Source organism: Coffea arabica, chromosome 4c (genome assembly GCF_036785885.1).
Source record: "Coffea arabica cultivar ET-39 chromosome 4c, Coffea Arabica ET-39 HiFi, whole genome shotgun sequence".
In the NCBI taxonomy this organism is placed as follows: Eukaryota; Viridiplantae; Streptophyta; class Magnoliopsida; order Gentianales; family Rubiaceae; genus Coffea; species Coffea arabica.
In genome coordinates this window covers 3,119,641-3,138,469 of record NC_092316.1, presented here as the reverse complement: position 1 = coordinate 3,138,469, position 18,829 = coordinate 3,119,641, and the positions used below count along the sequence as shown (strand labels likewise).

Genomic DNA, 18,829 nt, shown 5'->3' with positions numbered 1-18,829 from the left:
ATGTGCTAAATTTCGAATCTTTGGACATGCAAAGTAGATCTTAACACGTCTACATCAAATTAGTTAAAATTCACTTTTTTAATTCTTTTTCGTTACAAATCCCTACAATCAACATAATTATCAAATATAAGTAGAATCCATCAATTAATGCAATATTTGGTTGAAATTAAAGGAAAAATAATCATGAATTTTATGACAAAAATATAACCTATCAATTTCTCTCATACCCAAACCATACTTATCTGCAAGCATGAGAACAACTAATGAAATACTACTAAGTCATTGAATTCAAACAATGATTATTATTCAAATCATCTATTGCCAAGTTACACTTAAAACACACGTCAAGCATTAATGATTAATCTCCAAGAGATATCTTTTCGGTTAGCTTTTAGAACTATGGACTCTTCCAACTTTCGATTAACTAATTTAACAATATAAAATATTCAACTAGCATTCATCAACAAATGGTTCGACTATCAAGCAAAATTTTGATATTAAAGCTCCTAAATTGGCGGGCCAGCAACTCATTCACATATTTTTATATTCATATACACTTTTTTTTTAAAGATGTTTCCCATTTTTAAGTCTCTTTTTTTAAAAAAAATATTTTTTAAGGAAAATACTTAGTCCTTAGCAATTCAAGTATTTTTACGCGAATTTCGACATCTATCAAATGAATGAATTCGGTTACTTAATTTTTCATCGTCTTAGAACCACATACTCATGGCTATCGCTACTTTGTCATACGAAAGTCGACACTTGTGGTGAAAACTCTCGATTACTGGATAATGACAACTAGTGGAGTATAGCTCAACATTATTCACAAATAAGTACTCAAAATAAAATTAAAGACCACACAAACTCGCTTCATTTTCTACACATGGAGAACTAAAATTAATAGTTAAATCAATTTACACAAAAAATGATAGACAAATATTTACAATACTTAAAAAAGCTTATCAAAAAGTGTAAAAGTCATAAAATCTCAAAAATTCATCAAAAAGATATTTTTAAATTTAATCATGTCATACTTAATACCTTAGAGTATAAAACCTTAGCAATAGAAAAATTTAAGAATCTAACTACCGTTTATCAAGAATAACCACAAATATGCATAAAGATAGGCAAAATTGGATAAAATTTGAAGAAAAAAAAAAGAACAAAAAAAATTTAACAAAAATTCCTATATTTGCACTTTTCAAATATATTACTCCTCCCCCACACCTAAACCTTACATTATCCTTAATATAAGAAATAAAGAATAAAATATGAAACAAAAGGGACTATGAAATTTTTTCGATAATTGAGGAGGGTCGTGGACAATTACGGGTGGAAAAAGCAGCATGAAATGACAGCGAATGGCTGACAAAGAATGGATGGTGCTAGCAGTACTGAACGATGAACATACGAGCAACTTTGGTCGGCGTTTAAGTAGCGGATAGCGGTGGTTGCGAGCTCAAGTGACGGACTGCGGCAGCACTAGCGTCAGTGGAACCAACGAATGGGGGCAGCGATGGATGGCGACGGTGACCTGTGACCCTTGGCGGCTATAAAAGAAATAAGGGAGAAAGAAAGAAAAAGGAGAGGAAGAAAGAAAGAAAGAAAGAAAAGAGAAAGAAAGAAAAAGGAAAAGAAAATTAATATTTCTTGCTTTTTTTTTTTACCCTTCCTTAGGACAAGACATAGATACATCCTGTTAGTGGAAACTCTTTTGACGATGAAATTGGTGCATTACTAGTTACCATGTGCCCTCTAAACGCGGGTGCGTCATGTTAGTGTAAACGTTTCTGGTGGGGTGGAATATTTGTGCATTATCACGTGCCATTAAGGAGCAGCCACATCTTATCGAGAGAAAGTCTTCTACCAGGAAAATATCAAAAACAAAGATTAAACATACCAAATTTGAAAATCTAAGATAATTAAAATGAAACTAATAATAAAAATGAACTAAAAACAGAATTGGGTTACTTCTCAATAAACACTTTTCTTTAATGTCTTTGGTTAGATATTGCTATGCTTGTTCACGAAGGATAAAATCTTGTAACTCGTTTCAATGTTTCATCCTCTATGTAATCCTGATAACTCTCGTAAATAGAATAATTATTGAACACACGAGTTGTGGTCTTCCATGAACTAGTAGATAGCGCCAAATAAGTTAACAATAATCTTAATTCTTCACTCACTTCTCCATCACCGGTACTTATTGGTTCAAGATATTTTGTCATCATAACTCTTAATTTATTCCTGTCATAAAATTTAAAATTTTTTGATATAATAAAATTAATCTCGCTAACAGGAATTAAAGAATAAGAGTCAGGAAAATGTTGATTAAGGAATGGGGAAGGTATCACCGCATTTAGAGATTGTTCACTGGATTCATTCATCTGAACGATTTGATATTGGGGTCTCATTTCTTGCACTTCAATTTCCTTTCCAATTGCATTTTTAGATCTTTCTTCCCGAGACTCTTGCAGTTTCATGTTACTTATCAGGATAATTGCGTTCTCATCTTCCTTAAGGTCGATGATGATCTATGAGGACAATTTTTCATAAATTGGAGAAATCAATTTACTCATTATAGATGCCAATTCACGCCTTCCATCTTACATCTTTCTAATTATCTTGTGTCTCCTGGTGAAAATGATATATCATTTCTTCATGAGACACATGTAATGTAAATGATGATTCTTAATGCATTCCATTCTTCGTCTCTCTACTTCTCATTTTTGCCTCCAGTTGAAATCGATATGTATTAGCAGTTAGTAATTTCATAATTTTTTCAAGAGACATACCTGATATGGATAATGGTTATTGAGACTCTTATTGTTGAAAATTCATTAGCCTGATCACATAATTAAAATTGAAATTATCTCACCATCTTTGATCATACCCATTTGAATAAGGGTTATACTAAATTTGAGATCGAAGTAAAAAATCTTCGAAAGTATTGATTAAAGCACTCAAATCAATGTAAAACATGGAACATATGTCGGTTGAATGATATGAAGCAAAATACATTTCACAATTTGCAACAGCCAATTGATCATTAGAAAAAACACGAGTCTCATTACCCCTTCTAAAAATAAAATACAATCTATCATCAAAATATGGAGTATTAGTAGCCATAAACTAGTAAAAAATAAGAAAAAATTAAAAAAAAAGATGAACTTAAAAAGATATAAATTAACCAAGCACCAATTCCTGACAATGACGTAAAAAATTGAAAGGTATTGAGTTTGTACAATAATAAATAACTGATCAAATAAACATAAATTTTATATACACTGATAAGTAGGGTCGAATGCACAGGGATTGAATAAATTTGTTTCTCCTTAAATTTAAAGTATGGGAAATTTTGTAAAAACATAAAAATAATTAATTAATTAAATAAAAGTAACTCACGAAAATAAATATGAATGAATCAACAATAGATACGAATCTAGTCAACGATACAACTTTTCAGATACGATCTATTTAACTGATCATCGATACAAAGATAATTCAATCACTCATTAATAAATTGGTTATAGTTGTCATACACGTGATAAACAATCAACTTTTCTTTACTTTTTTAATAGCCAAAATACGACTGTTAACTTTTTTCTAACCTAGAAATAATTCTAAGTAGCACCGTAAGATTTAATTTTTTTATTGCATTAAGAATTAGAAAAATCCAACTTTAACCAACAAAACGGTACAAGAATTTATTTAAATTAGATTATACGTTTTCCTAACGTGGAACCAATTACGCTAGTCACCACTAGTACTAATCAATAAAATAATTATGGATTTAACTGGTTAATCTAGCAGTAGATTATTAGGTTAATTCAAATATCCGACCCTTAATATTCAGATAATAAAATAATCATGAGAAATTAAATCAAAAAATGTAAGAATATCAATGAATAAAGAAATAAATAAAATTAATTCAATCTCACAAATTTTTGGAATTGTGCCTTCAAATTAACCCTTGACTAGAAACAAAAATCTAGTTCATCTCCGTTGAGAAAATCCCACGAAAAATAATCGAGCTCTTTGACATGGATAATCTCCCTGTTGGTGATATATTTTTTCAAAGTACAGAAAAAGAAAAATGAAACAACAATGCTCTAATTGTCCCTTTGGGCTTACAGTCGAAATAAAGTAAAAGAAATAACCTACTACTAATTGTTCCACCTCCAAATATGAAAGAAAGAATAAAATAGACTAGCCTTCCTTATGTTTCGGGCTTTTGATTTTTTTATTCCTATCAAAAACTACTTTCCTAAATCAAAGAAAGAACTCCTAATAGTCAGATTAGATTAGTCTCCGAGTAAGAATAGGAAACGATTCAATTGGTAAAGATTTTCAAGTCCCATGGCTCCCATATGACTTTGAAAATCACATGCTAAATTCCAAATCTCTAGACATGCAAAGTAGATCTTGACATGCCCACACCAATTTACATAGAAATTAATTAAAATTCACATTTTTAATTCCTTTTCGTTACAAATTTCTACGATCAATATAATTACCAAATATAAGTAAAATCCATCAATTAATATAATATTTGGTTAAAATTAAAGAAAAAACAATCATGAATTTTATGACAAAAATGCAACCTATCAACATATATTGATGTTGTATTGGTCTTTAGTTCTTTAATATTTGGTTTTTTTGTGTGAATATCATATACTAAAAATCAAGGCTTTATTTTCCGTTTGGATTAGTTATTTTTAAAGATGTTTTTGAAATATTTTATCATAGCAGTGCATATGAAAAACTTTTACTGTAAATATTTTTTGTGGTATTTTTGAATGAATTTTTGAAATATATTGTGAGCTATTTTTTAAAATTAAAAAATTTTTAGAATCCTTTTTAAAAATTAACACTACCATTCAAAGCCACCACCACCCCCATCCACCATAGCCATTACCCTTTTCCTTCTTCTTTCTCGTCCCCTTCTCTTTCTGGCTATCCCCTGTCCCTCTCCAAATTTGGTCACTTCCCTCTCTTCTTCTCTATCGCGGTCTAGTTGAAACTTAATCGGAGAAAAGAATGGAGGGGTGAGGGATGGCGAGAAAGAGAAAGAGAGAGAAGGGGAATAAAAGGGAAGGAATGAGAGAGAGAGAGAGAGAGAGAGAGAGGATGGAGAAGAAGAAGGGGGAGAAGATATAAAGAAGGAGAGGGTGGTAGCAATGATGGGTGGTTCGTGGTGGATGGTGATGATATATAGAAGATGTTGTAGAGTTTATTTTTTTTTATTTTTTGTGTATATTTGTGAGCTATTTTTTATATATTGCATGAATAGGGTGTTTTGGAATTGTTTTTATTCGTGTATTACTATAACATTATATTTGAAAAATTAGTTTTTGAAAAATAAGTAAATCCAAATGGAGCGAAAAAATTTCGTTAATATGGCTTCGACGCAGTTCATTTTTCAAACTATGCCTACCATACTAAATCAGTACGACATGAAACAAATAATTTTTTAAAAAATATGCTCAACTGATGTGATTACCGAGTTTTTTTTAAAAAAAAATGCTACTCCTAGATTGTTGTGCCAACGCATTTTTTTTAAAAATTTATTTGTTTTCTATTAGCATGCCAAATATAGTTTAGCAAATGAACTATGTTAAAGCCATTTTAACTAGATTTTGCATATTATATATAGTTTTTTTTTAAATATAGGCTACCGTGCTATGTCACATTTAAAAAAATATTTATTTATTATCGTGCTTAATCAACATGACAAACGTAATTTAGGAAATGAACTATGTTAGAGCCATATTAACTGAATTTTCTTTGTTTCTAGGCAATATTCTCAAGAATTAGCCCAAGATGGGGGAGCGAACGACGTTGCTAGTTTGAGTTTTTGGCTTGAGCTTTTTTTTTTTGGCTTTTTATAGTTTTTGTTTACAAACCACACAGAGAAACCCGTATTTTTTTTTTCGAAACGATATGTGATTTTATAGATAATCAAACCCTTTACATTTTTAAATTAAAACTTGAAAAAACTTTACAACTAGTGCATACTGTCACTGAGCAATCCAAAGTTTCTCATCTTGAATAATTTCTAACGCATAGGCGCTAATTCTATTACTAATATGGTTAAGATCCCTATTAACTAAACAAAAGGAGCACATGTGAAACAAAAACTTTAGACTATGTATATCCTCCAGCAATGTGGCCAAACGCATATCTTGAGATTTCCTGTGCCGAATGAGGTTGAGAGTTTGTTTGTTATGAATCTTGACCTCAATCTTATCCCAATTCTGCACTGCAGCTTTGCTCATCTGAAGTTTGATAACTGTTAAATCATCAATAAGCTTATAACCAGTGTTTCTTTCTTGTAAAGTCCATCCTCTCACCGGGTATTGGTTGTCCATAGAGACAATGACACCAATCCCTATTTGACAGTTGTCTTTACTCTTTTATGTAGTAAACCTTATTCTCATTATGCCTTCTATCTCTTTCTGTTGCTGAGGGGATCCCGTCTGATTTCCTATTTCTTCTGTGCTCATTCGTGATGTCTTTACTGTGGCTTTCTCATATTCCAGCCATTCCTCCTGAGCTCTCTGCATTGTTCTCAATGGGGGGTGTTGTTTTTCATTGAATTCCTTCTCATTTCTGCTTTTTCAAATTTGCCAAAGAATATTAGCGGTTAAAGAGATATGTTTGTCGCCTTTCTTCTTGATCTTGCCTCCATCACAGTAGTCCACCATCTGCAGAAACAACCTTGCTGATTTAGAATTCCTTCCCATTGGATAGGCGCCATCCTCCACACTTGTTTGATATGACTGTAGTTGAGCAATGCATATTCTACTGTCTCTCTTTTCTCGCCACACACTCTACATGTTGGATCACCTTGTTTGGTCTTGTTATTGATGAGTTGTCTTATTGGTAATACCTGGTTTAGGCATTTTCATAAGAAAATCTTCACTTTGTGCTTAACATTAACTTTTCATATGTGTTTCCAATTTCTTTGGTTTTGTTTGCTCCAACTCGTACTAGTTTCCCCCTTGGTCACTCGCTTATGTTCCATTTTTTCTTCTGTTTGTGTCCTGTAAACTGAGCTAACAGAGTAATTTTCATCTGTGCTATAAATCCAAAAGTTGCTATCGTTTCTGTCAACTAAGCTTATGGGGATGCTTAGTATTCTTTTTGGCTCCTTGGTGGTGAAATTTCTGAAGATTAGTTGCCTATTCCATCTTTTATGGATTATCATTTCATCTACCTTTACCAAGTTGCATCCTTGTGGCTTATGTGTAGTTACCTTTCCTTGGTGGTTATCTAGAATCTAACTATCCTCCCATATTTTGGTACTCTTTCCATTGCCAATTCTTCTTCTAACTCTTTATTCTATCAGCTGCCTAACCCCCATCAGTCCCTTCCAAATGCAGGATCCATTTTTGGTTCCTTGCACTTGAAGAACGATTCTTTGGATGATATCTATCCTTTAGCACTTTACTAACCAGTAGGTTTGGATGTATAAGTAATCTCCAAACTTGTTTTCCCAGTAGAGCTATATTGAATGCCCACAAGTCCTTGAATCCCAGTCCTCCAGTTTTCCTGTCCAAAGACATTTTGCTCTATGATCTCCAGTGCATTTTATTCTTTCCATTTGCCTCTTCCCACCAATAGTTTGCTATTATGGATTTTATCTCTTTGCACAGTTTTTTGGGTAATTTGAAGCATGACATCATATATGTTGGCATTGCCAAAGCCATAGATTTAAGCATCACCTCCTTACCTGCAGCACTTAGCAGTTTATTTTTCCACCTCTTTAGTCACTATTGGATGCTATACTTGATGTACCCAAACAACTGTTGCTTGGATCTTGTGACCACCATTGGGAGCTCCAAATATTTGCCTTGGCTGACCATTTGAATATTTCCTAGTGCTTGACTGATTTCCACCTTTGTCTCGTGCTCCACGTTTTTGCTGAAGATGATTAAGGATTTCTCTAAGTTGATCAGCTGGCCAGTTCCTCTCTCATACACTTTAAGTAATCTTCTAAGCTCTACAGCATTCTGAGAATCTGCTTTACAAGAAATCAAGGAATCATCTGCAAAAAATAGGTGGGGTTAGTCTAGGCCCCCTGTTTACTAATTTTCATTCCTACAATTTTTTATTCAACAACTACTTTTTAGAGGAGGTTGGAGAATCCTTCTGAGCATAAGAGGAATAGATAGGGTGACAATGGATCACCCTGTCTAATCCCCCTTTGGGATATCACATATTCTCTGACTTCTCCATTGATTATGACGGAATAAGAAGCTGTTGATAGGCATTCCATGATCCAGCTCCTCCATTTGTCATTGAATCCTATTTTCTGCATCACAGCTTCCAGAAACCTCAATTCAATCCTGTTATAAGCTTTTGATATGTCTAATTTTACAACCATAAACCCATCTTTTCCTAGCCTTTTGTTTTTTAGATAGTGTAAGAACTCATGGAAAATCATGATATTATCAAGGATTTGCTTCCCAGAGATAAAGACTGACTGATTTTTACTGATGCAGAAGTGGAGAACCTGTTTTAGCCTATTAGCTAGGACCTTAGCTATTATTTTATACACTGTCGTGCACAAGCTAATGGGCCTATAGTGCTTAAGGGATGTGGAATTCATGACTTTGGGGATAAGAGAAATGACTGTATGGTTTACTTATTTGATGAGATGGCTAGTGTAGAAAAAGGTTTGAATTGCACTTACCAGATCCTTTTTAACTATGTTCCAAAACTTCTGAAAAAAGATGGGAGGCATTCCATCTACTTCAGGGGCTTTTTTAGGATTCATAGAGAAAATAGCAGATCTGATTTCCTCTTCATCTACAGGTTTGATTAGATTGTCATTCATACTACCTGAGATTGTGTGTGGTATACCATTCAGAACTTCCTCCAGATCCCTTGCCTCTGAGGTTTTGAAGAGTTCCCTATAGTACTTAGCAATCTCAGCACTTAACTCCTCGTCATTCCTAGTCCATGTTCCATCCTCTCTCTGTATGTTCACAATCCTATTCCTTCTTCTTCTCCCCTGAACACTGGCATGGAAGAATCTAGTGTTCTTGTTGCCTTTCTTTAGCCATTGTATTCTTTCTTTCTGGCACCAGTAAACCTTTTCCTCTCTGTAGGCCGCTTTCAATCTATTCTTTAGGCATTTCCTCTTATTTCTCTTGTCCTCTATGTCACTCTGTTTTAGCTCTTGCAATTGTTTCTTGAATCTTTCAATATTTTCTTTAGAATTACCTTGTGTCTTATTCTTCGACTTCAACAGTGTTATCCTACACCTTTTAATCTTTTTTGTTAGCTTGAACATCCTTGTGCATCATCTTCTTGCTCCCAAGCCTGTTTGACAATTTCATTGAACTCTTCTCTTTGGACTTATCTTTTATCAAAGTAGAACCTTTTCTTTCTCTTGTTTTGACCTGGCTTGGTATAAAAAATCAGCATGCTATGGTCTGAGGCAAAGGAATCCAGATGTTTGCATGTAATCTTTTTAAAAGTTTGAATCCAAGGATAACTACATAACCCTCTGTCCAGTCTTTGTTTTATTTCCCTATCCCTATCCCAGTTATTACACTAGGTCCAGGGGTGTCCCTCAAAGCCAACATCCATCAGCTGGTTGTCATTGGTAAAGTTTTTAAATGCCTTGAGGCTTCCTTCCTCCCTCCAGTTGCCTCCCCATTTTTCGTCATTCGACACAATATCATTGAAGTCTCATGCTAGTAGCCATCTTTCCCCCCAAAGACCTTTCTTAGCCTGAATTACTTTTCATTGCTATTTCCTAATTTGATCCTCACAACTGGCATAGACACCTATAAACTACCAATCACTCCTACCTTCCTTATCCTTAATCTAAGCTTCAATTGTAAAGGCAGTTTTTAACACTTGTTTGATCCTAACCTTCTTTTTCCATAATAAAGCCATACCTCCTGCCTTGTTCATGGCTGCCACAATGATTGCTCCATTAAAGTTCAGGATTTTTTTCACTTTTTCTAAATACTTGCTTCTATTCTTGGTTTCACATAAGTACATTATATCTGGAGAGGAGAGGTTGTTCATCTCTCTCAATTAGGGAATTGTCAAGGGGCTCCCCACTTCTTGACAATTCCACACTAGAACTCTCATTTAACCATTGGGGTCCATAAAGGGTTGGACCCCTCCCCTTCCTTCACAGTTTCTGTTAAGGTACCATCCATATCCATCTTGTTCCTCTTCCCATTTTGAAAATTGTCCTCATCTATTTCCATATCCAGTTCCCCTAGAATCACTTTCTTTTTTCCTGACTTTCTTTCCCTGACGGTATTGGTATGTATCTCTTTCAGTGGTTGCCTTTGTTTCTTTGAGAACCTCAATACTTTCAAGATCCTTCTGGTCTGTTTTACCAGGGCCTCTTGCATTTTTGGACCCCCTACTGCTTTCATGTTCATTGATTCCATTGCTGTTATTCCTTCTTCATAACACTCAGTCCAGGGAATTTGAGAAGCCATATTATCTTGTTCTTCCTCCATCATCTGTATTTTAGGACTTGTTTCTTTTGTACCACTATCTCCTATTTGTATTACCCCTCGTTTATACTTAACCCATTGTGTTCCTGATTCTCACTTCTTAGGTCCTCAGGGTCATGCATTTTAACTAGATCAGAGCCTACTTTACTAAAAAAGTTAGTATCCTTATCTAAGTGTAGGCTGGTTTCCTCTCTATTGTCTCTCCCTTGTTCTCCCTGATTACTTACTTCTTTTGTCAACACCCTATTCTCAATCTCATGTTTTTTGGTGTTATCATTTGCATTTGGTATTTGAGCATCTAGTGTCTTTTCCTGAGCTTCCGAGCTCCTTTGCTCCTTCCATTCCCCATCTTGGAGCCTCCAATAGTGTTTTTGAGGGTTGTACACCATACTAGATTGTTTTTTCTGTAGGGAGCTTCTCACATTACAAGCCCTCGTCCAAGGGCCATATTGATTGTCCTTTTTCCCCACCCCATTGTTACCTTCCTTCTTACAGGTTCTTTCACTGTGCTCTATTATGCCACAGTTATAGCAGAAGTCTGGGCATCTCTCATACTTGAAGCTAGCCTATTTGGTTAGTTCACCAACCTTTACAATTGTTCCTCTCAATAGAGGTTGAGAGATATTTGCCACTACAAGAAGTTTCAAATGTCTGCCTTCTTTACCCCCAGTCTGGGGAACAATCACCTCTCTCACCTGATGAAAGTTCAAGCCTATCTTCTTTCTTGCTTCTTTTGACATCCAGTGTACCAGCAAGTTCCATACTTGTACCCATAAAGGTGCTAAGCTGAATGCCTTTCATCCTCCTCTATTCCTTCATACCATTTGTTCAGCACCAGCACTTGGTTGTCCACTATCCTAGGTCCTTTATTCAGAACCCTCTCTCTGTCACTCTCAGTCGGTAGAATGAATTGGAACAGGTTGGGTCCTAGCTCCACCACCTCAATTCTCTTGCGTAACTCCATGCTACTGTCACAAAGTTTTTAATCCCAATGTAATTTGACATTTTCCCCCATTACCTTGCCAATCAAGCTGTTTTTACATTCTTTAACCCCTCAAACTGTCTTCTCATTTCCAAGGCTAGTAGTTTGAAGTTCTGCACTAGAGAGGTCAAAGTTCTGCATGATCTCAGCTAGTTCATCCGCCGTGAGTTAAAGCAAGAATAAATGGTATACCACACACTAATTTCAGAGTCTAAAGATTCTAACGAAATTGTAACATAAAAGGAAAGGTTCTACTCTATTCCTCCAGGTAAGTGCAAAACTGGGAGTAATATGAGACCAAACAGGCTATAGGATTACTGCTATGGCAAAATAGATTATGGTCATGAAATTATCTTCCTCCGCTTGTTCGAGTATCCAGACGGTTTGGTAGCTGTGATGCAGATCTGCATTTTGGATGGTGCTTTTATACTTCTTTGACCTTCTACTGCTCCTGCTCTGCCTACTAGTTTGTTGAGGTTTAGTGAGATTGGACAGGCTTTAACTCCTTCCCCAGGTATGTTTAATAGGGAAGATGAGAATGAACTACAGTTTGTTGGTATAGTTCCGACATACTTTTGCTAGCTAAGCACATTAAAGATGTTCGAAAAGCCAAGAGTATTGATGAAATACGTGCACCTAGAGTTGAGTTCGATTGAGTGTGTTTGAAATTTCAAATTTTCAAATTTCCAGGTTTAACTTTTCAAACTTGTCTGAAACTCCCACTACGGTGAGAGAGAGCTCTCTTTTTAGAGAGATAAGTGCCTCTACTAGAGAGAGGACCAGAGAAACCCGTATTGAGATTCATATAAATTATCCAGATAACTTTGTTTGGATGAGAGTGTTTTTCAAAAATTAGTTTTTCAAATACAATACAAATTTTTAAAAAGTACTCTAAAAGATAATCTAAAAATTAGTTTAAAATTTTAAAAAATATCTCAAAATATATTCTAAAAACTCTTCTACTCTTAAATATTCCAAAATATTTTCTAAAAATATCCCAAAATATAATCTAAAAACTCTGCTACAGCAAAGTTTTTCAAAAACATATTCAAAAACAATTAATCCAAACGAAATTTTTTTGATGTTTTTATAAGTTGCATTTGAGGTTATATGGATTAAATGTTTTTAAAGCATTTTTGAAATGTATTAACCTCACATCTTATTTTAAAAACTTGTCTTTGAAAAACACTCCAATCCAAGCACAATCTTTTGTTTTTGGGCAATATTCTGAAAAATTAGCCCCTATCCTGTATCATTTATTTCCTTTATGTTATTTTTGCATTCTCAAATAGATCTAAAGCTGAAAGCTCGTCAAAAATTTCCTGCCAAAGCGTCGCTCAGCCGGCCATAACCGAGTGCTACATCACAAACACAGCTAATTACCACAAAATTTTCTCCCTTTATCTCGCTTAGCCCCTCATTTCTGTAATTCTTTTGGTAAGGTTCAATTGTCATTATTTCAGCTTGAATTATCCTTTTTTTTTTTGTTCAAATTTTGCGCGCGAAAATGTACGGATGCATTAATTTTGATAATTTCACATGTGTATTGGACTTTGAAATGGATCTACATGGTTTAGAGATCAATTTCATGCATATAATACAGAAGCTGTATAATTTGTCGTGCCATTTGGTAAGAAGATTTCATTCTATTTATGAACTGTGTAAATAGAAGTATATTCTTGTGGATGACCTGTTTGATGAAATGCTTATGTGGTGCAGTTGAACCAGAGGGTCGTCTAATTTTCAGTCCTGACTCCTGAGGAATGTATGGGAAAAGGGGAAGCGAATTAGTCAAAGAACTTGCGAGCAGTGAACCGGGACAACTCTCAGCTTTTAATGTAAGCATCACTATTTCTTCAATCTGTGGCATGTTGGGCGAAAGGAAGGGTGGCTTAATTGATTGTTCACTGCATAGAAATGCATTGGTTTTGGTGGTTTGTGTCCTGGTCATTGTAGCTATATGCCCTTTTTTGAAGATAGGCTAACTGAAACAACAAGAATTGGGCAATTGGTTGTGTCCCAAACGATGTTTAGTTGTGTCTTTGGAGCTGGAAATTGTCACCACTGTTCTGTTACTTGCTTTAGCTAGAAAAGCATATCAGGTCCCTGAAATAGTAGAATAAGGATAATTAACTTTCAAATGCTGGTGATATATTTGAGAGTTCAAAATACAAATCCACAGACAGATTTTCGTGGGACCATAATTTCGGTATGAACTGATGCACAAATGGAATTCATTTTATAGTTTAAGCAGAAAGAAATAGTTTTGGAATTCTGATGTGAAGCCTGCATAATCATTGACTTACTTTGCTTTTGCCTCTCATTTATTGTGTCACAGAATATGCAACTCATAGATTTGTAGGTTGTTGTTGCTCTAATCTTGTTTGGCTCTTGTTCCATCAAATAATTTTGTATGTCTTTGCTTATTCTCATCAGTGTTGATCTGTTGGGTATTCAATTTGAAACTTTAAACTTGTTTCTTATCTTCCCAGTTTAAGTATTTATCCAAGACCTTGGCTGATTGAGTTTTGTCCACCTTTTGTTGCTGATATTTTCTCCACGCAGAATGACCTATTTGCCCAAGTAATCAATGAATGTACAGGCCACCTCCATCACCTTGGCTTATTGATAAGGTAAGTTTCTTGTTGAATGTGAGTCATGCACTGCAGCCTCTTTTAGATGTCCTTCCTTTCTTTCTTCATCTTCAAATCTTGTTTTTGACCCTCTAACCAATAGATAGACATTCACCAAGGAAATAGAGAGAAGAAAGCATCATTTTGCTGATAATCTTTTTTTTTTTTTTTTTTTTGCATTGCTGGTTGGTTTTTATGGTAATTGTACTAAAAAAATCCATTTTTCATGAGTGCCCGACAACTCTTCCTTTCTTCATAATTTAACCCCCAAAAAAAGGAAAAGAAAAAGGAAAAAAAGTGAAGTGAGATAGTTTTCAAGCAATTTAAGACCAAAGGAATTACTTCAATCCACTTGATTTGATGTTCAATGTAATATAATGTCCTTATTTTGATGAAAATCATGGCTCATGTTTAATGGTGTGACAGATTGAATTTTTTCCAAGCAGATACACTGCAGGCTTCATCATCCGATTCCATTATTGTTTCCTTCTTCCCTTTGTGTTTTTATTTCCTTTTTATACCAGGAAGCATACAGGTCCCAAAAACGCATGGTTTCTCCTTCAAAAATGACTTCTCCATTGGCGAACGCACTAGATATTTACCTAAACCAGTAGGCCGTTGGGCGGATCCCACATTAGCCCCAAGACAGTCTCTAACTAGAAAAGCAAATGCTTGAAAAGCTTCTAAGATTCTCTTTTATGACCATTTTGTCTTGTCGAAAGGCTAGGTTTTTACACAAAGTAGCTTATGACTTAACTGAAACAAGTCTTACTTTTGGAAACTTGATTTAACTATTAAATCAGTAGCTTATGCGTAATTTCTGGCTTTAGTAGAATTGAACTATACTTATATTCATTAAAAAAAAAAAAAAGAAAAATAAAGAAGGTACTTGGTTGTCTTCACCTGTTGACCCCTTGTTTCTTTTGATCTCTCTCTCTCTTTCTCTCACCTATGGATGAGATGCAAGTGCATAGATCATTGATATATAGCATCTCTGGTCTTCTTGTGCCTCAGGGGCGCATGTGGTCAACCAATTCAAAACATTAATCATATTGATATGATGCAGGAAAATTGAAGAGCTAAAGAAGATTGAAGAGAAAAAGAAACTTAATAACCAGGAATTAGAAGAATCAGAAAAACCGTTGCTAAAAGCTCACAACTCGGGGGCACTCATCCACCACCTTTCTCTACTCCGCAACAAGCGTTGTTTGATGGCTTATGTGTATGTAGATTACATCTGCTTTACAATGTTTATTTCAGTAAACTTTTTCCGAGTCCTCTTTGTGTGGTTTCATATCTTGCTTAATAACATCTGCATCTGTAACTTCATAGGTATAATAGAGCAGAAACTATACGAAGTTTGGGATGGGCTGTTGAGAGAGTTCTGCCTGAAGAAATAGAAGAGAAGCTCAGTGGCTCTGAGAAAGAATATTTCAAGAACCATGCTGCAAGTTTACAATCTTATATGTCAGAACTTGATCTTGATTTAGGTGTGGTAAGAATCTATCTCCTCTATAGCCTTAATTTTGAAGAAATTTCACTGCTTGAGTAAGGAACTATGGGGCTTATTGGAGTGAAGAATATAGCAAGATCTTAAGCAATTGCTAAATAACTGTATTGCTGCGCGAACTAACTAATTCTATACGATGATCTTCGTCTTGATTTTGCTGTGGTAAAAAACCTATCTCCTCCATAGCCTTAAATTTTTAAGAAATTTCACTGTTTAAGGAACTGTACGGCTCATTGGAATGAGGAATATGGCAAGATCTTAAGCAATTGTTAAACGACTGTATTGCTGCACAAACTAACTAATTCTGTATGATGTCGTGTGAGACTTGTCCAAGTGACATGCTAATTGTACGAGGAACTTAGCCAGCTTTACGCAACTGAATTCTGCACTAGTGGCATTTTCTTTTGCTTATCCACTGACCAGCAACTATGACTAAATTAGCCTTAAAGTCTTGAAAGATGGCATTTTCACAATGAAGATGAATGCATTCACAAACTGGAGTTAAAAGATTTATTGCTTGTAGGTGTAACAGTTCAACCTGCTGCCATTTTGCAGTCTAGGAAATTGATTTCTCTTCTGTTCTTGTACCTGAAGAGTGGGTATAGCTCCGTAAGTCCCTTTATGCATTCTTCTTTGGTAGGAAGTTTGTATCTTGCTTTATCTTATTTTCTCTTCATTTTGGATTGGGCGTGGAAGCAGATAAGAAACAAGTGTCTTGCATTGAATTATGTTTCAGTATGATTTGATGCATGTCGTAAGTCTGCAGATCTTTTGATTAATTTGTGACTGGTTCGCAATGTGAACTTGTTCTTTCAAAAAGACTGCATATTGTCTCAAATTTCTTTCTGCCAATGCCAGGACATGGTCCCGCCAAAAGATCCCTACATCAAAGTGAGGGTACTAGAGGATATTGGAAATGTTCTGCTCAGTGATCAGTCAGCTAACTTAGCTCGCCATGCAATTCTTTTTCTCAGAAGAACTGATGCTGAGCAATACATCTCCCAGGCAATTTTCACTCTTATGTCGTGGTACTCTTTTTATAAAAACTTGCCCAAGGTCTCAATATAATGTGTCCTGGTCACAGGGCTTAATGGAAGAGCTGACTGGTTGAACCAAGTGATTATGGTTCTTTCTGGAAACGAATGGCGTTCAACTTATGCTGTACCTGTTTGTACGAATTTGTTTTCTAGGAGAATAATCTGAAGACTACATAGATCAGTTACTGCCTGCAGTGAACAAGAGGAATCCCAAGGGAATTCGAAGATGTTCTGAATTCATTTTTTCCAAGTGAAACTTTCCTTTTGTTTGACTTGCTGATCTGACATAGTAAGATAGATGCGAACGGTCATTGTGGTGCTTTGATAGCTTTAATCTTTATCTAACTTGTAACAAGTTTAATTTGTAGTCATTCGTAATCGTAGTTGATATCATAAAGTTATCGCAACACTGAAGCAACGTATGCACATTGCAGAATACTACTTTCTCACGTTGTAATCCCAATTTTAATGTTTTTCTACCCAGTTAACAAGTCACATTGCAGCAGTAAATTGAAAATTTTAAACCTAATTAAGTTTGGATGTTGAACATATTTGATTAATCAACGCTTCTATATTTGTTTAATAAATTGAAACCGAAACTCTGAATTCTTTGTATAATGACGATTGAGTCCTATCTTGCGCTTTCTCTAGAGGAGTAAGTTTAATTCTCATACATGATATTACTTTCGTCTCACTACATGTTTTCTTATTCTTCATATTCAAGCGACAGTGAGATTTCTGAGAGTGTAAAAAGGTACTTCGAATCATTACCAATTGACTCGGAAGTGTTTTAGAACATTTTATTAAGATTTTGGTGAATCATGTGACATGCAATTGTAACTGAACGATCTTTCCTTTGATCTGTACCAATACTGAGAACAAAATAGGAGAAATATTAGCAATTAAACAACTGAATGTTTATTCCTCTGGAATTCTCTAGCACTTTTTCAACACTGTGCAAGACATATAACGTTTATTCCTCTGGAATTCCCTAGCTTACCTTCTCTACTCTTTGCAAAGCATTTGCCATGTAATGTGACGACTAACTCCATTTTATACTTCTAAACTTATATCACTTTCTTATTCTACATTCTAAACTTTAATTTTTGACATTCTGCACTTTAAACTCTCAATTTTGGACATTTTTTATTTTCTACTCTCAAATTTGTCCCATTTAAATGCAATCAATAATTAAGTTTTGTTCTAACGGCAAGCACTTAGCTGTTTTTGACCATTATTAATTTTGCTAAAATTATCATTAATTAGATTTAAATGTGACAAACTTGAGTATTTAGGTTTTGTTTGATAACTCAATTCAACACTTAAAGTTAATAGAATCAGATCTTAACATATTTAAACAATTTGATAACCAAAAATTGGACATCTAAATTAATTAAGTGGCACTAAATTTTTTAGGCAAAACTTGCTCTCAAAATTAAGTAATAAGCTATTTACTTATTACTGAATATAATATGCACTCAAATGTATTAGATTTAATACTTAACAATTCAATAATTTAATGAATCCAGATTTTAAATTTCAGATTTCAGACTTTAGTTTTTAGATTTCAGTTTTATCAAACGCATCCTTAGAGTGTAAAGCGTTCATAATTAAAGTTTAAGATGCAAAGTAGAAGAGTGATATAAGTTTAGGGTGCAAAGTGGAGTTAGTTCTAAAGGGGTTGAGATCATACATAATTCTTGTAGTTGCTTCTTGCTATCCGTTTATTATTGTAATATGCCTTCAAATTAGACGTGCAAACGAATCGAATTTTAGTCTAATCAACTCGAACTCCAACTTAATTTAAGAAACTCGAACTCGACGGGCTCAAAATGTAATGGTCAAACTCGAGCTCGACTCGAATTGAGGTTAAAAAATAAAAATTATTATTTTATTTTTAAAAAATGAGTAAAATAATATTTTTTAACAAATAGTTAAATATTATAGATTTATATGTAATTTTACTTTAATATATATATATATATATGTATAATCTAACCGGCTTGCGAGCTAATAAGTTGAATATCTTTGAACTTGAGTTCGACTTGATCAGCTCGACACGAACTCGATATTGACCAAGTTCGAGTCAAGTTTGGACTCGACTCGAGCTGCTTGCGAGCGGTTGGATTCATTTACAACCCTAATTCTGATCATAGAACTTTTTACTGACAAAG

General features: G+C 34.5%; 1 protein-coding gene across 4 annotated transcripts; it reads left to right on the top strand.

Annotated features, from left to right (window-relative positions):
* The first annotated feature begins 12,644 nt into the window (after positions 1-12,644).
* Positions 12,645-17,138, top strand: LOC113740013 (uncharacterized). Of its 4 annotated transcripts, XM_027267484.2 has the most exons (8): positions 12,649-12,912; positions 13,195-13,313; positions 14,041-14,108; positions 15,175-15,330; positions 15,441-15,598; positions 16,142-16,227; positions 16,477-16,623; positions 16,703-17,138. In XM_027267484.2, the coding sequence occupies exons 2-8, from the start codon at positions 13,239-13,241 to the stop codon at positions 16,727-16,729; spliced, it is 717 nt and encodes a 238-aa protein (XP_027123285.1). In that variant the 5' UTR covers positions 12,649-12,912; positions 13,195-13,238; the 3' UTR covers positions 16,730-17,138. The 4 variants fall into 4 exon arrangements, 3 of the variants coding, with proteins under 3 accessions (XP_071901563.1, XP_027123285.1, XP_027123287.1); XM_072045462.1 differs by lacking the exon at positions 15,175-15,330 and having other exon boundaries at positions 12,645-12,912; XR_003460376.2 differs by lacking the exon at positions 16,142-16,227 and having other exon boundaries at positions 12,651-12,912.
* Positions 17,139-18,829: the final 1,691 nt, after the last annotated feature.

What these genes read in the sequence shown, in the direction of transcription:
- LOC113740013 (XM_027267484.2), top strand. Translation starts at nt 13,239, where the DNA reads ATGTATGGGAAAAGGGGAAGCGAATTAGTCAAAGAACTTGCGAGCAGT. An exon ending in GACAACTCTCAGCTTTTAAT is followed by an intron (nt 13,314 to 14,040) that starts GTAAGCATCACT and finishes TTCTCCACGCAG; the next exon opens with AATGACCTATTTGCCCAAGT. An exon ending in TGAAGAGTGGGTATAGCTCC is followed by an intron (nt 16,228 to 16,476) that starts GTAAGTCCCTTT and finishes TGCCAATGCCAG; the next exon opens with GACATGGTCCCGCCAAAAGA.